Genomic DNA, 23,061 nt, shown 5'->3' on the forward strand with positions numbered 1-23,061 from the left:
TATCTATTCGGCTTCTGAAAAGTCTGGAAATATAACCTATTTCCATTTAAATACTTAGATTTTGAATAATTTAAATGGGAGAAGGCAATTAAACCAACTACAAATCTTTTAACAACATAAAAAATGCATAGCGCTAGTGTTTTATTGCGGAATACGGTGTTATTCAATCCGAACTTAAAGTCTTCCGCTCGTTTAGCCCGTAACGTAACAAAAGTTGCATCACACAGTAAATCAGCCGATAAATCTTTGTTGGGTTGCGGTAGAAGTAGATTGTGGGTTCAGGGAAGTCGCGTGTGTAGTGCTAATCACAATGCTGTGGTTTTAAATCGTCAATTGGGAAGTGTGAGGTTATTTTCGACGGGCAACAAGAATGACCCGCCGGAGGAGGATGCGGAGCTAAAGGAGGATACCCCGCTGTTCACGAGCCAGCTGCCGGCGCCGGTGGCCGTGCCCGAGGTGTGGCCACAGGTTCCAGTCATCGCTATTAACAGGAACCCTGTGTTTCCAAGATTCATCAAGTTGATTGAGGTGATTACAATATGTTTATTGATTGTTATCGTAGATTTACATTAGAAACTATTTACATTAATTGTTGTTGTCACTATCACCAGCTTACTGACTGATTCTACTGATGGGATACTATCCCTGTTATTTTACACAAGTTTTTGGGTAGGAAGTAGTCCCTATAACTAAGAATTTCTTTGCAATATGTTTAGGTGATGTTCTCAAACCCTAACTTATATAAATGAGTGACTTGAATCTTATTGCCATTCTTTTGTTTGGCAAACTCCCGCAGCAGAAATATCTATTTTTTAAATTTCTGTAAATGACAAAAAATTAAAATTCAAACAAATCTAAAGTAATATTTGCCACTCGAATGGATATACATAATTATACAGGGTGGAAAGATAAGTCGGGCCCTGGAGGGAAACTACCTTAAATCCTTAAGCCGGCTCATTTTACTTAAAGGAGACATTTCTTCATTTTGAAAAAGAAACAAATCTGCATTACTACTAGTCACTTACTACTAGTCGATACAGTTAATGTTAATGATAAAATTTCTCCAAGAAACATTAGGTCTTACAGTCGTCTGTCATACAAAATATTCATAAAATCTAATATTTAGTACTTAAGATTTTTTTAGACAAGCCAAATTGAAGAAAAATAGAAAAATATTTTGAATGCAGTTTTATTTCTTTTTAAAAATAAAGGAATGTCTCCTTTAAGTAAAATGAGCCAGCTTAAGGATTTAAGGTAGTTTCCCTCCAGGGCCCGACTTATCTTTCCAACCTGTATACTAGTAGTTCTTTGGTGTAGTAAAACACCATGTTCTATTTCATAGCAGTCATTTATTATTTATGGCTCTATAAAGATAAAAAATATGCATGGTCATAAATAGATAACAATGAAGTCTAAAGGTGACCAGATAAGTGACATAATTATGTGAGAAGAAAACATATTGTACTTATTTGGATAGTTGCTCAGTCATATAATAAAATTCTTATTTTTAATGTTAGTAGCTTTAATAATTTTATGTAGGTTCTCAACTAACATATTTTAAGCACAGTGTACTAACAGAATATGGGCTGATAGACCTGAAATAAAGCCTAGGCTGAGCCTAGTGTGGGAATCACTGTACTCTTGGAATATTAATTCCTTGAAATAAATATATATTTTTTTATATTACTATTTTATGTATTTGCATTTTGCTTATCTACTTATTCAGTTTCATGCTATTACAGATCTCAAATCCTGCCTTAATTGACTTGATAAGACGGAAAGTGAAACTCAATCAGCCGTACATTGGCATCTTCCTCCGCAAGAAGGAAGATGAGAAGTCTGACGTGGTCTCCAGCCTTGACGATCTGCACCAGGTAATATACTAATTTGGGACTTACACAAGATGTAAATTTTATTATTTTCTATAGTTTGAAACCATTTGAAATGATATGTAGAAATTTTCGCAATCCTACCCTTTGTCTTATTTATGAATGAATGAATGAATGAATGAATGAAAATCTTTATTTCAGGCAACTAGTGGCCCATACATAAATACCTTAAAACTAGCATACATATTATAAAAATATATTTTAAAACTAAACACTTCAAATCACATTATAGCTGCGATGCATTACGCAACCCCGCAGTGTCAGGGAGCCGGCCGCGGAACCGCCGAAACTTGACACCCTTCGTCCAAAACTCCTCCTTGGTGAAGGTCGCTAGATGATCAATCGGAACGCTCACCACAAACGAATTAAAATCTATATTTATTTATATCTTGCATTCCTATAGTTTTCTTCGTACTAAGACTTGTCCTGTATTAAGGCTTTACAACCTCCAAAGTTGAAATAATAAACTGATGGAATTAATAGTTTCTCATGATGCTTCTTTTCCAAAACCATTTATTTACTATGACTTTAGAATTCATGAAGTTCAGGTTATATTTGCAAACCTTTTGAAAATTCGACAAGTTTTCAGGCAAATAAAAAGCAGCCAAAAAAATGTGTCAAAAATTCTTTGCATGTATGATAAATTCAATTAGGTGACCATTTTATTTTATTCATTTGGAGATCCAACAGAGCAGCTATGACATTTTTTTTTCTCAGCCTATTTGTGTGTCCCACTGCTGGGCAAAGGCCTCTCCCCTGGTTCTCCATGACTCCCGATTTAGCGCTTCCTTCGGCCAGTTGTTAAGGAAGGCGTCAAAGTCGTCCCTAAGTTATGACATTAACAAAGAAATTATAGTAGGATACAGGAAGCCAATTATAAGAACTCGTAATACTGTTCCTCACCAGGTGGGTGTCTTCGCCCAAATCCATGAGATGCAGGACATGGACTTCAAGCTGCGGCTGGTGGTGATGGCTCACCGAAGAATAAAGATCACCGGCCAGTTCATTGAGGAGGAGATTGAAGTGGGGCCTGCCGGTATGTACAATCCACTAACTACACCTGAGCCAAAATAATCTATCCCAAAGCGCAATAAAAATAAAATTGTATACCTCCACTTCTAATGTCTTAGCTAACAGCTTATTTAATGTGACAATACCTGAAATTACATAGTCCCAAGCTTAAGTATTATGTTGGTACGTTTATTATGTTCATAGTCTCAAACTATTGTCGTAATAGATTATAGGAAAAGTAAGTAAGTAAATATTCTTTATTGCACCAATAATTATACATTTTACATGCATGTAAAACTACAAAGAAATTTTAATGGAACAAGAGAACGCGGTAACAACAGGCGGTCTTATCGCTAAAAAGCGATCTCTTCCAGACAACCTTTGGGTAGCAGGAAATGTAGAACTCAAACAAAAGTCAACAAACAAAGGTAGTGCACGAAAAAAAAGTAAAGTTAGAAAAGCAGAGTTATGCGATTTTTCAATTTCGATTTTGATTGGCAGAACAAGATACGAGTTTTTTTTTCAAAGCAGTACCGATATATCGACGCGAAACCGTCGACAGCGGATAGTGAAAAGCTTTATGTCTGCGTAATAAGAGCCAAAAAGACGTAACGTCATTCGGCTCAGCTTGCCTCGGCAACTCGCGTAGACTTTTTTCTATGGGCTTTTGCCGACTCCGCGTCAATATATGTGGGCCGTAGGGAGACCCTTAATGGTATGACCCTCGGCACCTATTACTGGGTCTGTCCCCGAAATCGACAAAAATAGCTCACCCATAGGTCATAAACTTCTTATCAACCGAAAAGTATGTAACCGCCATTTTTTTTTCATTAGGGTTATAATGTTCGTTATTGTATGTCAGCTGTTGAGCTTGTAACGCAACGCGTAAAACGGGCGCTAATTTAACCCTTTGACCGCCAAATACGTCAACTAACGCGCGCGGCTCTGTAGCCGGCTATCCCGATATATAAACTTTTGCGCGCACTAAAGCCGTGGCGTTCAAATGGTTAGGCAGCGAACCGGAGTTGTACTGCATTAAATGAGGCGTGCATGACTTTACTGATAGTTATAATACTTCATTTCTGAAATGATCCGGTATCATTTCAGAAATGAAGCTAAAGTTTCCCGTGTTTAACGTTGAGTTTAACGTCACCCGCGAAGAATCCGACGCGGAGCGCCGCCGCCGCAAGCACAGGAACACAAGAAAACAAAAACCAGTCGCCGAAGAACCCAAGGACCCAGAGACACAGACGGAGGATAAGAAGAAGGTTCCGGATCAAGTTATGATGGTGAAAGTTGAGAATCTGATGCATGAGAAGTTCCAGCAGACGGAGGAAGTGAAAGCGTTAACACAGGAAGTTATTAAGACTATCAGGGATATTATCAACTTGAATCCTTTGTACAGGTGAGTGGTTTTTTCATTCGCCCAAAGTGAAGGCAGTTTTACACTAGTAAGGTTCCATATGCACTTATTGTAGTGCATATGGAACCTATATTAATATTATTATATAGGTAGACTATATTGATATTATTGAAGGTGTCTGTACATTGACAGACACCTGCAATAATACAGTGAAACCTGGTTAAGTGGGACCTGGCTAAGTGAGAAACCTCTATAGCTGGGACTCATGGTGCGGTCCCGACACTTTAGCACTGAATTACCTCTGTTACTGAGAAAAAACGAACCTCTATAACTGGGATTCGTTATTGTGATTTTAGTCACATTTACCTCTATAAGTGAGACGGAGAGTGTATTTTACCTCTTTTACTGATACTATATTTTTATAAGATTATATTTTCCTAATTGTTTTTTAGAATTTTATAGGGAATTGACTTCTGTATCTGAGATAACGTCAATCTATGACCTCTCTAACTTGGACTTCATTGAACGATTTCCGTATTCTTACTAACTTTTAGTCTATCTACAAATTCCGCATTTGCCTAATTGTGTCTAAACAACTTCAAACTTTGATTTAGTTAATTTATCTAAGTAGCTAATATGTACTACCGAAACGAAAGCTGAAATTTTGATAAGTAACACGAAAACATTAATTTTCATTGATTAAATTTCTAATACGCAATGAAGTCCGTATCAAATTTAATTTAATTTTGATATATCTATCCATTGGAGAATTATTCAAAATAAATTCAAAGAAATATTTAAACAGGCTTAAAACATATTTAGGGACAAGGATTATTTTACCTTATTTAGTTTTAAAGATATTAATTATTAAATACCTTATTAACCACCTCTATAACTGAAATATACTCTATTCTAACCTCTATTAATGGAAACCTCTGTAAATGAGACAGAAATTTATCTGTACCTGGCTAACTGGGAACCTGGGTAAGTGGAAAACCTCTTTAAGTGAGACAAATTTGCTCGTCCCTTGAGATCTCATTTATCCAGGTTTCACTGTATGTTATTCTTCGAAAGCCTCAAAAATATGTGACAAGCTCTTATGGCTCTACAAATAAGATCTTGTCGGATATTTTTGCGGCCTTCGTTATGTGACATATTATTGCAGGTGGCTATACACTTTGTTTCAAGTTTAATTTGAGCCTTTCATAAAATACAATGATTTTTTTTAAATTGAGTTTTCATTAAAAAAATTAACTTAATTTACCCATACTTCAAATTCTTGACCCAACAATAATGTGATTATGAGGTCTATTTAAATAAGAATATTTCCTTCCTATTGAAGATTGGTGTTCCACCTACCTGTGCAATATCTTGGTCCAATGTGCATATTGTGCATTGTGTCTCGATTTATCATTAAGCAAAATGTGAGATGCAAATGATGCAATACACATTGGACAAAGATATTGAACAAATGGAATACCAACCTAAGCTAGTAAATCTTCCTTATTTCACAGGGAATCTTTACACCACATGTTGGCACAAGGGCAAAGGGTGGTAGACAACCCAGTGTACCTGAGTGACCTCGGCGCCGCCCTCACAGGCGCCGAGCCTGCCGAGCTGCAGGCTATTCTCGAGGAGATGGACGTGAGTTACATTTTGATGATTTTGACCAGGGATTTTACGAATATCCGCATCCGCAACCGCGGAACCGTCGCATTATTTTCAAAATCCGCATGCGCATAAAATCGATGTGGAGTTTAATGCGGATGCGGATGTCCAACAAGTCGGTAAGGGAACGTTTAAGCGACGGCGTAAGTGCTAGGTAATTTCGTCATGACCTATAAAGAAATCGTCTAGATCCAGAAAAGTCGGACAAGTTACTGCTTATTAAATATAACGCATCCGCAACATGCCTGATTTTGACGTGATACGTCTTTTACTCCTTGACCGCTAAAGACGTCAACTGACTTGCGCGGCTACAACCCAATATCAATCTTCGTGCATTCCGACATGTTTCACTATGATGCACCGCACCCAATAGGCTTTGCGTTCAAAGCGATAAGCCAAAGGCATAATTTATTGTTAGAAATTTCGTACCTTGCTCTATATCAGCGGTTCTCAAACCTTTTTGGTGACGGAACCCTTTCGGCAAGCGAAATATTTGACGGAACCCCAAATTAAAAATTTTCGTTCATCACTGTGGACCAGATATACCTATAGAAGAACTGGTTTTTTTCTTATTATTACAAGTATATTTTCGCGGAACTCCAACGGAGGCTTTGGTTCCTAGTGTTCCGCGGAACACACTTTGAGAATGGCTGCGCTATATTATGTATGTTCTCAGATTCCGAAGCGGTTGATGATGTCTCTATCGCTGCTTAAGAAAGAGTACGAGCTATCGAAGCTGCAACAGAAGATAGGCAAAGAGGTCGAGGAGAAAGTTAAGCAACAGCACCGGAAGTACATACTTCATGAACAGCTAAAGGTACGAGAATCTTTATACTCTTAAATCGGTACACGGCGGGAAGACGTTGATATCTCGGGATATTTTGTTGAAGAAATTTGAACTTAAAATAAAACTGCATAAGGTTCAAATTTCTTCCATTTTTTCCCGAGAGTTATCATGCCCCTGTCATATGCCTGCAAACACATTCACGGCGCGCTAGGAGGGTTCTCTCTTCGTTGGCGCTTTTCGCTACATACGGGTTTTCTCATGTTAGGGGTTGTGCACAAATCACGCGAGGTGTTTTCGGCTACTTTTTGACGTTTTTTTTTCTTAGTTTCGTTCACTGTAGAAAAATACACGTGAGGTTTTCTTATACCCCCCCTCCCCCAACGTGATCTATCGTGATTTTTTCGTGACCCCCCCTCCCCCATCGGACCTCGCGTGATTTGTGCACAAGCCCTTATCGGCTACGCTCGTAGCGCGTAGCTCGCGCTGGCACTGAATGTGGCCCTTATGCCTTTGCAATAAGGTTTACGAGTTGTCACTGTGGACTATTAGTACTATTACTTTTTTTTTCAGGTAATAAAGAAAGAGCTAGGATTAGAAAAGGACGACAAGGACGCGATAGGCGATAAGTTCCGCGAGCGACTGGCCGGCAAGACCGTACCGGACGCCGTGCAGACGGTTATAGACGAAGAACTTAATAAGATGAACTTCCTTGAGAGCCACAGCTCGGAGTTCAAGTGAGTATTTACTTTTAAAAACATACGGTTGCGATAGCTGTAAAAAATTTACATGAAATAATTACTTTTACCTTCGATGCAACCGAAATGTACTATTGAGTTAGTGATAGAGGTTGTTTTATGGTTATGTGTAATTACGAATTGATCAACAGTGATGATTTTTAGATAGATGTTATTGTTTTAACTGACTAGTAGGGCACTAGTGTTTGTTTTGTCACTGATTACATTTCTTCTTTTTCTTATTCCTCGCGTTGTCGCGGCATTTGCCACAACTCATGGGAGCCTGGGGTCCGCTTAGCAACTAATCCCAAGAATTGGCGCAAGTAATAAGCACTAGTTTTTGCGAAAGCGATTAGTCCGGTTTCCCCGCGATGTTTTCCTTCACCAAAAAGCGCTGGTAAATATCAAAAATGATATTTCGTTCATAAGTTCCGTAAAACTCATTGGTACGAGCCGGGGTTTGAACCCGCGACCTCCTGATTGAAAGTCGCACGCTCTTACCGCTATGCTGTAAGAGCCACCAGCCAGTACCAACGCTTCAGCGCAAAATTTTACATTTATTTAGAATAATAGTGTATGGCGACTTCTTAAATTGTACCCAGTTAACTTAAAATACGACAAACCGTTTATAGTTTCAAGTAACGCCCACTGGCCCCGCTATTGGGTGATCAAAAATTCAACCGCGGAAAAGACTAAAGTTGACACACCATTCTGCCAAAACTCTTCCTTGTGATGAACTAGTTCTGGGCTCTCCAATCCGGCCCGCGGGAGCCCGGCTCCAGGTGTTCAGCCCTAACAGCAGCAACCCCAGATACAACCCCCCCTTCCCCCCTCGGCGCCGACGGTGGCCCACACAAAAATTTTGAGGCGCAATATGGCCCTCAGGTAAAAAAGTTTGGAGACCCCTGAACTAGTATAATAAAAACTATTAACTTTCCAGTGTGACCCGTTGTTACCTGGACTGGCTGACGTCCCTGCCCTGGGGCATCACATCCAAAGAGAACCTCGAGCTGAAAGACGCCCAAGTGATACTAGACGAGGACCATTACGGCATGGAGGACATTAAGAAACGTATCCTAGAGTTTATAGCGGTGTCGCAGTTGAAAGGCAGTACGCAAGGCAAGATACTCTGCTTCCACGGACCGCCGGGAGTAGGCAAGACTAGTATAGGTTGGTATAAAAGCATTTCATTTTATTTTATATTTTTTTTTTACAATAATTTGACTACTGGCGTGACGCAGATATTTATATGCAATCTGAGATTGACCAAGTTACGCGTCAAAAATGCACTAAAATGCTTATGTATTATCATTAGAGTTTCAAATAAATTCTGTTTTTTTAATCATTTGTTCCCATTGTTTTTTCCAGCCCGCTCAATAGCGCGCGCGCTCAACCGACAATACTTCCGTTTCTCCGTGGGCGGTATGACCGACGTGGCCGAGGTCAAAGGTCACCGCCGCACCTACGTCGGCGCCATGCCGGGCAAGCTGGTGCAGTGCCTTAAGAAGACTGGCACTGAGAACCCACTGGTTCTTATTGATGAGGTCGACAAGATTGGCAAGTGAGTGCCTATATTATAGTTCGTTTTTTTTAGCATTAGAAAGAACTTGCAAGAAGGTAAGCGATCTTGACACGTCTTTTAATTGAAAAACGCTTTTTAAAATTCAAAAACTATTACTTATGAAAGCAGAAGAATATAAATGATCGTATTAGATTCATAATTGTTACATATTTGCCGTAACTTATTTTTAAAATGTGTTTTTCAATTAAAAGACACATCAAGATTGTTTACCTGATTTTTAATGCTAAAAAAAACGAACTATAGTTAATGAGTGTTTATTCGTTACTAAACTAGTGGCTCTGTGAGCTGTAGACCTCGCGAATCCCAATGGCTCCAAAATGGCACAAACAAAACTATTTATTTCTGGAAACTGCTCAATAAAATGGTGTACCCTTGTTTTGCCGACAAACTTTTCATCGAATATTATTTCATCGACAACGATTCATCGAAACAATAGTACTAGTAATATTGTTTGGATTTATTTTGTTTCATATACTATTTATTTCAATTTTTCTTACTGCGTAGAAATACTATTTAACGAATATTACTTGATCGCTAATTCGTTTCAAATTATTTTAATTGGCACAACTACTAAACATTGCAATTCATTTGTTCGACGTATTACTTTAATACATTTTTATATGTCGTACTATACATTTATACATTTTTCTGTTGTAAGAATTTTAGATTTAGGTTAGGCTAGAACTGCGACCCCACACAGAAACAAACGGATTTCAAAGTAGGTTTAGGTTAGGTTAGAACTGCGACCCCACACAGAAACGAACAACTATCAAAGTAGGTTTAGGTTAGGTTAGAACTGTGACCCCACAGAAACGAACGGCTATCAAAGTAGGTTTAGGTTAGGTTAGAACTGCGACCCCGTACAGAAACGAACGGCTTTCAAAGTAGGTTTAGGTTAGGTTAGAACTGCGACCCAACACAGAAATGAACGGCTTAAATTATTGTTACCAACCTATTTATAATTTGGCCAAAATGAAAATGGCAGCCTTGTAAAATTATATCTTCAAAATTAGAGTGCAAACTTAACTAAAACTGCGGCTTTCTCAAAATTATGTATGTCCAGATATAATTTTATATCTTAAACTACCCACATAGCTATAATCGCGCAGTCTGAGCCGACTGACATGACTGCGTGTAGTTTCTATAACGAAATATTACAAATTGAAGTAATTTTACGCGTAATAAATTTTATTAAATACAATACAAAATGAAATAAGAAAACCCGTAAAGAAATACCACGATATAAACTATATACAAAATAACTCAAGTACCAATTAAAAGTCCCCGATTTAAATTTACTAGTATCGATTCTTCGATGCAATAACTTGTCGATGAAATGAAAATACTTGAAACGTTGTCTTCGAAATAACATTCGATGAAATGTCTGTCGGCAATTCAAGGGTAAACCCAATAAAATTTCACAAAAATCGGTTGAGTAATGCGATCTGTAGGCGAGAACATCCGGACATACGGAAGCATATATGTCCAAGCTGAAACGGAGACCTTCGCTAACGCTCAGTCAATGATAGTCACTTGTTCGAATGCCCACTTTTTTCACGCAAAAGAAATTCTCAGGAAATTTACCAAAGAGCCTCAAAAATGTTTGTGAAAACTGACACCTGATGCACCAGGCGTGGCTCACTCCGCATTTTCGTAGCGTCGCTACAAGTACATGCGGGCCACACCAATTTTGGTGTCTAGCAGTAGTAGTTGCCGCGCACCGCTACGGAATGGACGCCTGCTCGCACTTGCGCCACCTTGCGGTCATATCTGTCGTACGCAATAGACAAGTTTTGTTGAGAGTGAACCTTTAGTACCTAGTACTATTATTTATTTTGTGCCCGCACTCACTTTCATTGTCTAAAATTCTAAACCATTAGGCACCAGTGCAGTTCTTTGGCCGATTGATTAACATTTGACGTATCCACAGGGGTGTCCACGGAGATCCATCCTCAGCCCTCCTAGAACTGCTGGATCCGGAGCAAAACGCCAACTTCCTAGACCACTATCTCGACGTACCGATAGATTTGTCCCGGGTGTTATTCATCTGTACCGCCAACGTGGTTGAACAGATACCAGAACCTCTGCGTGACAGGATGGAGCTTATTGATATGTCTGGTGAGTGTGGACTTTATTAAACAGTGTACAAGGTTGCTTCTAGATTGATACTGGGCATAGAGCGTCCTTTAACTGCTGGGGAGGAAAATGTCACCTTAAACTATCTCGTGGTACCGATCGTTCTGTTCATATGTACCGTCAACGTGGTCGAACAGATACCCGAACCTCTGCGTGACAGGATGACGCTCATTGATATGTCTGGTGAGTGTGGACTTTATTAAACAGCGTATAAGGTCACTTTTAGAGTGACACCGGGCATAGACAGACCCTAACTGGACCGCTATGTCGACGTACCGATCGATCTGTCCCACGTTCTGTTTATATGTTCGCACGTGGTGGAACAAATTCCCGAACGTCTGCGTGATAGGATAGAACTCATTGATATGTCTAGTGAGTGTGGACTTTATTGAATAGTGTATAAAGTCACTTTTAGAGTGACACCGGGCATAGACAGATCCTAACTGGACCGCTATGTCGACGTACCGATCGATCTGTCCCACGTTCTGTTTTATGTTCGCACGTGGTGGAACAAATTCCCGAACGTCTGCGTGATAGGGTAGAACTCATTGATATGTTTAGTGAGTGTGGACTTTATTAAAGTGACACCGGGCATAGACAGACCCTAACTGGACTGCTATGTCGACGTACCGATCGATCTGTCCCACGTTCTGTTTATATGTTCGCACGTGTTGGAACAAATTCCCGAACGTCTGCGTGATAGGATAGAACTCATTGATATGTCTAGTGAGTGTGGACTTTATTGAATAGTGTATAAGGTCACTTTTAGAGTGACACCGGGCATAGACAGACCCTAAATGAACCGCTATATCGACGTAGCGATCGATCTGTCCTGCGTTCTGTTTATAAGTTCGCACGTGGTGGAACAAATTCCCGAACGTCTGCGTGATAGGATAGAACTCATTGATATGTCTGGTGAGTGTGGACTTTATTGAATACAATATAAAGTTGCTTTTAGACTGATAATGATACTGTACATAGATCGTTATAGAATTTATGGGGAGCAAAATCTAAATTCTTAGACAACTATCTCGACGTAGTCATCAGTCTGTCCCGCGTTTCTGTTCATATGTACCGCCAATGTGGTCGAAAAGCTGGGGAATAGGATGGATGGAGTCTGAATTGGGAAAAGACATTCTTGTAGAATTTTAACCAACTTTAAAAAGTGGAAGAAGTAAAATCCGGATGAAGTTTTTTCAATTTGTTTTATGTTTAGGCTACGTAGCAGAGGAGAAACTAGCAATAGCCCAGCAGTACCTGGTGCCAACGGCGCGCAAGAACTGTGGGTTGACTGAAGAACAACTGAATCTGACGTCAGAGGCGCTGACTACGCTCATCAAGTCTTACTGCCGGGAGAGCGGTGTCAGAAATCTGCAGAAACATATAGAAAAGGTATATTTCAAGATTATCTTAGGTAGTTTACTTCATTCTCTCTTAGAGGGTCCCGAGGTATAGAGTCCAGAAGGTAGTGACGCCTTGTGCTGAAATCGCGAAAAACTGTAGTTTGATGAGCAAGAGTATTTTTGACCCCCAAGGCCCAAATTGCCGCAAAAGTAGCGGCAGCAATCAGCAGACTAAGGCCAGGTTGCACCAACCACATTTGACAGACTGATCAATGTCAGCCGGCGCCCACTGGTGCTTTACTATGAAACTTTCCATACATAACAATTTAGCGAACTCTTTAACGATACGAACAGTTTGGTGCAACCGACCCTAAACATTATAAGTACTTGGCTACTTATAGTAACGATGATCGAATTAATAGACTGAATTTAGACTTATTAGACCTGTAAGCACAGTTTACATCGGCCTGGTTTCTCGTCCCGGGCGTACGATTATAGTCAAACGAAAAAAAAAACAATATTAACTACAAGTGCGATATCGATTAACTAAAGACGATAATCGTTTTACCTTTGATGAATGGTTATTGTCTCCGTGTAAACACGGTAAAATATGAGAGTTGCAGGCTAGAATTATAATAAATACAAGCAGACAGTGGTTACATATTTTATACTATAGAACCTACATATATTTCAGTGGCGGAGCGTCCATAGAACTCGATTCCCATCGGCTTGTCTGATATTGAGGGTCTTGGGTTATTTTCTTTAAACTTATGAATAAAAGGAAGGGCAACTCAGCTACGGCTTGCCTACGAACAATCTAGACGCGCCGCCACTGATATATTTGTATATTTTGCCACGGTGACTTTAAAAGGGACGGTCATTTTAGCCCCACTGACTTTCCTGAGCCGTGGCAAAAAGTTGTACCGCTTGGAACATGATGAATCATTTTAACAGATATCCCGTAAAGTTGCTTACAAAATAGTGAAGCAAGAAGCGGAGCAGCTGACCGTAGACGACAGCAACTTGTCCGAGCTGGTCGGCAAGCCCACGTTCAAGCACGACCGCATGTACGCCGTGACGCCGCCCGGCGTCGTCATGGGCCTCGCCTGGACCGCCATGGGTGAGTACAGTGACTCTACAAGATAGTGCAGCAAGCGGAGCAGCTGACCGTAGACGACAGCAACTTGTCCGAGCTGGTCGGCAAGCCCACGTTCAAGCACGACCGCATGTACGCCGTGACGCCGCCCGGCGTCGTCATGGGCCTCGCCTGGACCGCCATGGGTGAGCACAGTGACTCTACAAGATAGTGCAGCAAGCAGAGCAGCTGACCGTAGACGACAGCAACTTGTCCGAGCTGGTCGGCAAGCCCACGTTCAAGCACGACCACATGTACGCCGTGACGCCGCCCGGCGTCGTCATGGGACTCGCCTGGACCGCCATGGGTGAGTACAGTGACTCTACAAGATAGTGCAGCAAGCGGAGCAGCTGACCGTAGACGACAGCAACTTGTCCGAGCTGGTCGGCAAGCCCACGTTCAAGCACGACCGCATGTACGCCGTGACGCCGCCCGGCGTCGTCATGGGACTCGCCTGGACCGCCATGGGTGAGTACAGTGACTCTACAAGATAGTGCAGCAAGCGGAGCAGCTGACCATAGATAACGCTCAATAACCATTGCAAAATTTGTAAAATGAACCGGCTATCATTGCCAACAGGTGGCAGCACTCTCTACATAGAAACTGCACTTCGCAACGCGCACCAAGACGACAAGTCACCGATGGGCTCGCTGGAGCTGACCGGCCACCTCGGTGACGTCATGAAGGAGTCCGCGCGCATCGCGCTCACTGTCGCGAGGAACTACATGCACAAACACCATCCGGACAACACTTTCCTCAATACTAGGTGAGTCGCTTGGCTGAGAACTTTTTTACAGGCATAGGGCACTGTACAGTGCCATATCGCTGGAATCTGGATCCTGGGGGAATCCGGATTCTCTACATAGAGACGACGATTAGCCATGCGCAGCACGACTACAAAGCCCATCCCATTCCGTTTCCCGTTTCCCTTATGCATTCGGAAAGAAACCGGGCTCCGCATTTTTTTTTAGTTAGCCTGTTGTGGTGTCCCACTGCTGGGCAAAGGCCTCTATTTAAAAAAAAAGTTTGTTCAAGGGCTTTTCCAAATTATAAACGCAAGGCAACTATTTAATTATGTCTTATGTGATACTAACCCTTGTCTTACTCTTATCGGTTCGTTTAAGGCTTTCAACTATCGTAAATTGTTCATTGCATTTAGTAATGCTGTCGAGCGTCGCAATAGGTTGATTAAGCCATTGAGTTCTAACCGCGTTATCGACAAAAAAGTTAATATTAGGTATACGATCTTGTCCGAAATTTTGCTTGCGTTGTTTATTGTTATTTATATGTATACTTTGTAGTCTTACATACAATTTGGTTGTTCCAGTCACATCCATCTGCACGTGCCCGAAGGCGCGACGCCCAAGGACGGTCCATCGGCCGGCTGCACCATCACCACGGCGTTGCTGTCACTGGCGTTACGCCGCCCCGTACGGGAGCTCGCCATGACGGGCGAGATCTCGCTCACGGGACGTGTACTACCCGTAGGAGGCATCAAGGAGAAGATCATAGCGGTAAGTGCAGGTTATACATTATTAGATTCGTCTGCACGTTCCCGAAAGCGCGACGCCTATAGATATTGTAGTGGTAAGTAAACCCATGGCACAGATTATATAAGACACATACTTAGCTCTCATACAAAAATCAAGCGCGGCGGTGAGAACGTGTGGCAGCCTACGGGCTTTGTTTCGCCAACGGTAGGCGCCGCGTAGGTTTATATCCGAGGTCACGCGGGAGAGTACCATAGGCCTGCCCAGGGACCGTCGACCACGCCGCTACTCGCCCCGTACGTGAGCTCATGATGGGGGGACTCTCGCTCACGGGCCGCGTGTTCCGCGTGTGGGCAGGAATAAGAAGGGGGGAGTTTACTTTGTGCCCTTACCGAACCGAATACACGGATCCATATAAGACAGCGATTTCTAAATTCCTTAGACCACGTACGCACTTGTGGCTGCAACACTTACAACTGCGACGGCGCGTCAGTAAACCACACAAGTAGGCGGTTAAGTGTGTACATTTTAATTAAAAATAGTCCGTTGAAAGCAGATGTCAAGGAAATCATTCCGCAGAAAGAGTTGCAAAATGAGTGGGTGTCGCTTAACTTCAACCTCTGGTAAATCCATTCGACCCTCTCAGCAAATATCTATCCCTATTACCTTTTCTTAATACCGTAATCGCATCTAGGGTTTCTGCTCGAGAATTCCCGAGGCGAGAAATCTCGAGAAATTTGTCCTAAGTCGAGACGGGAAAAATATATTCAATGCCTCGAGAACTCGAGAAATAAATCTCTACTAATAAGTAAAATAAAACACGCGTATAAACACATGATGTGTCTATGATGTATTTCTTTAGGTAGTTAAATAAATATGAACAATGTTTTTCTTACATTTTCAGGTAGGGTAGGAACCTACTTAAAACATTTATTACCATCCAAATAAAAAACTACCGTGATCCGTCCCCTGTCGTTCTAGCTTTAACCGATTTTCATGTTTTGAAACTTTTGAACTACATATTCATGACATTCATGTAGTGTCTTTTTTATTGAAAAACGCTTTAAAAAAAATTGTAACGAATTATAGGACCATGTAATAAGTGTAATAACAAATATTACAAAAGTAAATTAATATTGATAAATCAAATAATCCCGATATATTCCTATTAGCAAAATATTACAATTTTAACAGCTTTATTGTTACGTTGAGTAAGTACGAGTAATTAATATTACGTAGTAAAATTTCTGTTAAAAGTTGTGTCACATCGAGTTTTTTAATACAAAATTTATTGACTTGAATATTGCTGCCTGATAAAATACCATATTGTGGTTTGTTTACATTTTGTTGAATACCTAAAGAAATACACTATAGCATAACACATCACGTATTGAGAGTTGATGAAATCTAAAATGAACTAGGTTATTGGGTGAAAGCGATGGACTAGTACTGAGCTATGGGGTAAAAAACCGGACGCCTGCCTAATAAAACGGTATGCAATTTTATTTCCGGCAGACGGTGACTCGCCCTCACAAGATGGGCCCCCACAAAAAAGCGACATCTAGGATGGCTCAAGGGCAACACCGGTGTGAGCGGCTCAGGGGTGTCGAGAGGTGTGCGCCGCTTTCTACCCAGTGGCTGTTAACAGCCACTGTGCCAACTCGCGTCTTATGCATATTTCACTTCCACCCCTGGAGCTTATAGCTCTAACGACTCCACTCTGGCCGGCCGGCTAAGGCAAGCCAGAGGCAGAAAATCCTGTCCCACCCACCCTCCTTGCGGGTAACAGAACTCCCCAGGAGCACTCGGGTACGTGAGGTCGCTAATCACGTGCACCTATAGTTTTTTTGTTGTTGTATTTTTGATTATTAAGTGCAATTTATGGTGACTAAAAATGTACCATATGTTTGATTATTGATCTCACCTACGATTCCTACGAGTTTGATTTGTAAAAAAGCAAAAAAAATCAAATAACATGTTGTTTTTTGGAGCTTTCAAAATTTCTCGAGATACTCGAGAAACTCGAGAAATCTTGGTCGAGAATTCCCGTGCCTCGAGAAATTAAAAAGTTCGAGAAACCAGAAACCCTAATCGCATCGTCTGACGGATGGTTTTACCCGAGTTTGAAGTTAAGCAACTCATAAGATAAGATAAGATAAAATTTATTTCATTGAAAAATATCCAAAAATTAAAACAATCATAATACGCTTAAATAGTTACTTAAATAATATAAATGTACAATCACAGTGGTTTAGAAAAGTAAACATAAAATAAAAGATCTTGTAAGCAATTATTGTAACTGGCTCTAACATTATTTAACATCAATACCTAAACTAAGTAACTTAATACTTGTATCTTAGGTATTTCGTGTTATTAGGTCAATGTAGTGTAAGTTAGGTGCTTATTGTGAAAAAACAATAAAGATGATATGTGACGTCCCACGGGCAAAGGTACCTTATGGCGGGTATGGAGTTATGTATACCCCAGTAATCTACAATAAATAAGCTATCGATAACACAAAAGATCAACCTTCTAAGTTGCGTAGTTACAGAGATATGATTTTTTGAAAATAATGTTGTGAAATGAGCAACTTTACGATAGAGAAGTTTTAAGTTTAGCCGCCTAAAAAACTATGTTCCTGAAGTAAGTTACATAGTTGACTATAAATAATAATACCTTATATATCTGAGATTTAAAAAATGTTGCGACTTGTTCTGTAATGCAAATAGAAACCTTTGATATCGACTGATTTATGTGTATACTAACCAATCTCTTGAAAATAAAGTTTTATTTCATTTTCACGATTGATTGCAATGAGCTCTCAAGATTTAAATTGTATCTATTAGAAAACGACAGTGAGAGACAGTTTAAGCAAAAAACAATACCGATTTAGAGGTGAAAATGTATTTTCTGACTTTTTCATATAAAATCAGAAAATTGAATATATTTACTTTTAATGTAACACACAATCAATTTTTCTGAGCACATATGAAAGAAATTCTGTCATTCAAATGAAATAAATCCTAAAACCCCAACTAAATACTATATTTAACCCCTTATGCCACTTTAAACTTACATAGCAATTACAGTATTTGCTCCATACATTTACGAAAAGGTACCTTATGGAAATAAATCTAATAATACATCACTACAAAACATCAATCACATTGAAGTTTCTCTTTTATGAATAGAAAATATTAATTTACATTAAACTGCCACAAATTTAATTAGTTCTTCGTCATAATAATCTTAAAAAAGACCAATAATTTGTATGTAATGAAAAGGTACCTTGTGGTTAAGTTACATGATGAGGCATGATGATGATGGAACAGTTAGGATAAACTAATAATATTTTGGGGTAAAGATGGTATAAATAGTCTATTTCTTATCAATAATATATATTGGTTGCCATTGAAGACAAGCGGCATTGAGGTTCAATGACCTCAGATATTCCATAAGGTAATGCGTCGGGTATTGGCATTTTTCAGCAAACCAATGGCTGATTTATTGCATGCGACCAAACCAAATGAAGATTATACTAGTTAAGAAAGACTTGACGAGAGTAACTTTGGTATAATAGCAGGCTACTTGGATTTGTAATGTCGGTCGATGTACGGTTATAATATTTGCTAGGCGCCCCAACCAGAACTGAAATTATCAAATTAGTTTTGCAGAATGCTAATACAGTCCTCTACCAAACTTCTTTTCCCGTATTGACTAGTTTTTTTGGGAATTTTCAATCTTTTTTCCATAAGGTACCTTTTCGACTAAACTCTGAGACGACATTACTAGGCTTATAACTAACTTATAACAAAAATAAAAACAGGTAAACAAACGTTACGCATTAAGGTTTCAGATCACACAATAAAAAAAAATTGAGCATTTTTTCACCTCTTTACAAAACATTTCATATCTCCGAAACTAGAAACCCTCATAAGGTACCTTTTCCCGTGGAACGTCACATATTAGTATCATGTATGTTTCCTAGTCATATTCATCAATGGCGCCAAAAACTTACTGTTCCGTGTTTAACAGGCGAAGCGAGTCGGCGTGAAATGCGTCATCCTCCCCGAGGAGAACCGGCGCGACTTCGACGACCTCCCGTCGTTCATCAAGGACGACATCGACGTGCACTTCGTCAGCGACTACGAGGACGTGTTCCGCGTGGCGCTGGACGAGCAGGTCTGATATACGTGCGCGGTCTACTGCGCCACTACTTTGGCTAGGGGGATGTATTGCCGGACGAAACGCTGCTAGTCCGTTTATGATAGGCGAATTTCTCATCCTAAATACCTCTACGGATTCATAACAGTTGGGTTACACACAGAGTTGGGTTCTAATAAGGCGTTCCGCATAGGGTTACCAGATGACAGGAATTTTCCTGACATGTCAGGAATTTTGGCCTTTTGTCAGGAATGGGGACGGAACACGAAAATGTCAGGAATTTTTTGATTTGATAGACTTTTTTATGAAGTACCTTTTTATTTACTTAAATTAATACAAATAATAAATTTAATCACACTGAAATAAATAAAACGCGGCTATAATATCGGCTCAAACGGGTGTGGCCATCGCTAACGGCTAGACCCCCCCCCCCCCCCCGTCGTGGTCAAAAATTTGAATGCCAGGGAAAGTATTCGGAAATCAGGAATTTTGACAGGAAATTCTAAATTTGTATCTGGTAACCCTAGTTCCGCATGACGCTAGTAATCATTCTTGCTCTTTTCCTCTTTACATTTTGCAGGCGGTAGTGGATCACGGCTTAATTATTAATATTTAAATCTAAATTCGAATTCGAATCATTAATCAGTAGTTATGAACTTGAGATCTATATTAACAAATCCAACGGTCACGAATTTATTTTGTTGATATTTGTAGTGGGCAAGCTAATTACAAAGATATCAGGCACCCTTTTCGACCAGAAATGTCAAATGTATGTACTTATATATTGTTATCTGGTTCAGTCATGTCCGACAAAAAATCATTAGCGTTTATTTCAGATACAAGTACGTAAAGTGAGCAACAGAAGTTGCTAAGAGGTGTAGGTGTTTAAAATTCAATAAGCAACTTTATTTGGAAATAAGACCGTGCAAGTGAGTTTAAACTGCTTAGCCATTTCTGCTGCTTATTGTATGTATTTGACAAAAAAGCGACATATGCAAACTGCCGTAAACGGACTGAATATTTGCTTCTAAAACTTTTAATACTTTTAATGTGTAACGTAACGCACGCAACACATACGATCAACATGTTATAATACCTCGACGAAGCTAAATTCTCTAAGCAAAAATAAGTTGGCGACATGTTCATAATATCGAATAATGTAGAATATAGGCTAATTATAAAAGTTAGATTTTAAGTATGTAATTATTCCATTTGTTATGTATACCTACAATATTTGTAAATTTATATTTATTTATAACTTGTATAGATGTAGTGCAATTATTTTCCATCGTCATTTCACGGAAACGTACGAACGTGTCTTGCTATTTCAGCCAGTCTCGGTACAAAAAGTACTGAGGTTGACTGAAGTAGCATGACAAATACGAACGTTTCCGAGAAAATACGATGGAAAACAATTAAACACTACAACTGTGCTTATATAATTTGCTGATATATGTACATACTATGTTCAAAAAAGTCCTGATAATTCATTTGAGACTGCATTTTTGTAATGTAGACACTGATGTAGATATTGTAGATCAAAATAAGTGCAAAGCCGTGACAGACGTGGCCTTACGGCTATATAGAAGAATTGCAAGTTGTCGATATCGCGAGAGGGCACATTGCTCTTAATTGTATTAGCAGCAGTGAAATCAGTTGGCGTGTAAAATCAGCTAACTGGAAAAAAATCCTTTTTAATGTTTCACAAAGTGTACCTATTAAATAGGCTATAGGCTCGTCTGTTGCGGCTAGCATGTTTCATTAGATTGTACTTGTTATTGAGAAATATATTTAGAATTTTAGACTATGTAGAGTTGTTATTATTATTATATGCTGTTTTCTGTCGAATATGGGAATGTACGATCGTTATGTATGTGTAGTTAAGTAAAGTTGCTTTAAGTATTTTATAATAAATAAGTATTTTCTATAATATGGTTTTCATAGATCTCATTCCCTTTTATTCCCTAGTTCACATAATTATACTGAAAGTTATAAAATCTGTACTCCACATTAAATGCTTGCACGCGGCGCATGTATATTTACTTTCATTGGAAATGGTCGCTCAGGTTACTTGCATATTCGAGTAAACGAAATCGCACGCTTTGTCGAACCATTGTTTACACGATGTTTATGTCGGCGGCCGATCGTAAGATCAGGCATATCGTGAAACGTGAAAATCTTTGACTTGTTCCCTGAGCCCTATTTCTGGGCAGTTTGCCCTTCGGGCATCTGAAGTAACCTAACAAACCTATCCTACCTATATATTGGTTTAGTGTGACTATCGTCAAAACATTACACAGGAACATTACGATCAGCCGCCGACATATATAAACTGCACAGTGTGCTAGTTAAATGCTCCGTGTGCAAGCATACCTACGTCTAGATTTCGAACATGTGCCATACCCGCCTAATGCTGGCTACACCCGTAACTATAAATCGTAGCGATTAAACTGTGCACTCCGATTTGCGCAGTTTTATCTACCGTGGTATGACAAATCGTTGTCGATTATGTAAGGAAATCGCAATCTGTTGCCTCACTCAAGGAGAAGTTGAAAAAGTTGTGGTTATTAGACTCCTGATGTAGTTAGAACTGAATACTTTATATGTATATATATATATATTTATATATAGGTTATATGTTTATGTATACATATATGTATATGTGTATTTTATGTAAGTATATGTCTAAGTATATATATGTATAGGTATGTTTATAGTTTATGCGTATTTATACTATTTATTAATATGTACCTAGTACTGTTTTTTTTTTCTTTAAGTGCTTATTTGCTCTCGTCGTCCTTTATGTGTATCCAAAATTCTCATAGTGCTATTTGTCCATATTAAATTGTCTTTCACCTGTTAGTATCTGATCCTTTCGCATTTTCTCAAAGGTTAGCTGGAAGAGATCCCTTTTAGGGATAAGTTCGCCTTTGTACATAACATTTTTATTTTTGTTTTGTTTTTGTCCATTTTATGTAAACCTGTTTATGTGCAATAAAGTGACATACATACATACATACATACATTATCGTAACGATTTGTCATACACACGGTAGATAAAACTTCGCAAATCGGACTGCACAGATTAATCGCTACGATTTATAGTTAACGTGTGTAGCCGGGGTAACGGCTGTGGGTTATACATATGTGGGATATAGTTCATATATAGTTGGTCAAGCAGATCTTGTCAGTAGAAAAAGGCGCGAAATTCAAATTTTCTATGGGACGACATCCCTTCGCGCCTACATTTTTCAAATTTGCCGCCTTTTTCTACTGACAAGATCTGCTTGACCAAGTATAGTTATTTGAGGACGGTGACAAAGAGCTATATTTATAAACGAGTACTGTAACGCTTCTGATAGATACCCTTCCATAAAATTTCAAGCTCAAGAAAATCTAACTTTGTTCACAGCTCCAACGTGAGTTGGAAGCCATCAACTGACTACGGTTTAACCACGACAACGACTATCAGTCACGCCATGCTACAACAGCGCGAAGTAACAACCATTTAACTCTGTTTATTATATGTGAGGAGACTTCAATTAAAGATTTTAACTTGTATTTACATTTTATTTTGTGTTCCTTTGCTGTGGCCAACGGTAAGTAGCAGTAAATGAGCAATATCTTGCATTCTCAAAGTCGTCCAAAATAGTTAAACTACGGAGTATATTCCAAATTTCTACGTAAGATATTGAAAATTACTGATATTCTGCAGGTTGAGATGAACGCTGCAGCAAGCTTAAAATCAAACTTAAAATT

The 23,061-nt window shown here is 39.5% G+C and overlaps 1 protein-coding gene across 1 annotated transcript; it reads left to right on the top strand.

Annotated features, from left to right (window-relative positions):
* LOC134669447 (lon protease homolog, mitochondrial) lies at positions 1 to 22,863 on the top strand. The gene is made up of 16 exons (XM_063527020.1): positions 1 to 528; positions 1,743 to 1,874; positions 2,796 to 2,925; positions 4,008 to 4,305; positions 5,778 to 5,907; positions 6,608 to 6,748; positions 7,289 to 7,452; positions 8,393 to 8,622; positions 8,821 to 9,013; positions 10,965 to 11,152; positions 12,387 to 12,562; positions 13,468 to 13,633; positions 14,228 to 14,414; positions 14,976 to 15,162; positions 19,174 to 19,320; positions 22,715 to 22,863. The coding sequence occupies exons 1-16, from the start codon at positions 124 to 126 to the stop codon at positions 22,742 to 22,744; spliced, it is 2,904 nt and encodes a 967-aa protein (XP_063383090.1). The 5' UTR covers positions 1 to 123; the 3' UTR covers positions 22,745 to 22,863.
* Positions 22,864 to 23,061: the final 198 nt, after the last annotated feature.

This window comes from Cydia fagiglandana, chromosome 12 (assembly GCF_963556715.1).
Source record: "Cydia fagiglandana chromosome 12, ilCydFagi1.1, whole genome shotgun sequence".
Lineage (NCBI taxonomy): Eukaryota > Metazoa > Arthropoda > Insecta > Lepidoptera > Tortricidae > Cydia > Cydia fagiglandana.

Coding starts and splice junctions, on each gene's coding strand:
- LOC134669447 (XM_063527020.1), top strand. CDS start 124: ATGCATAGCGCTAGTGTTTTATTGCGGAATACGGTGTTATTCAATCCG. Junction 529..1,742: donor GATTCATCAAGTTGATTGAG/GTGATTACAATA, acceptor ATGCTATTACAG/ATCTCAAATCCTGCCTTAAT. Junction 9,014..10,964: donor GAGGTCGACAAGATTGGCAA/GTGAGTGCCTAT, acceptor ACGTATCCACAG/GGGTGTCCACGGAGATCCAT.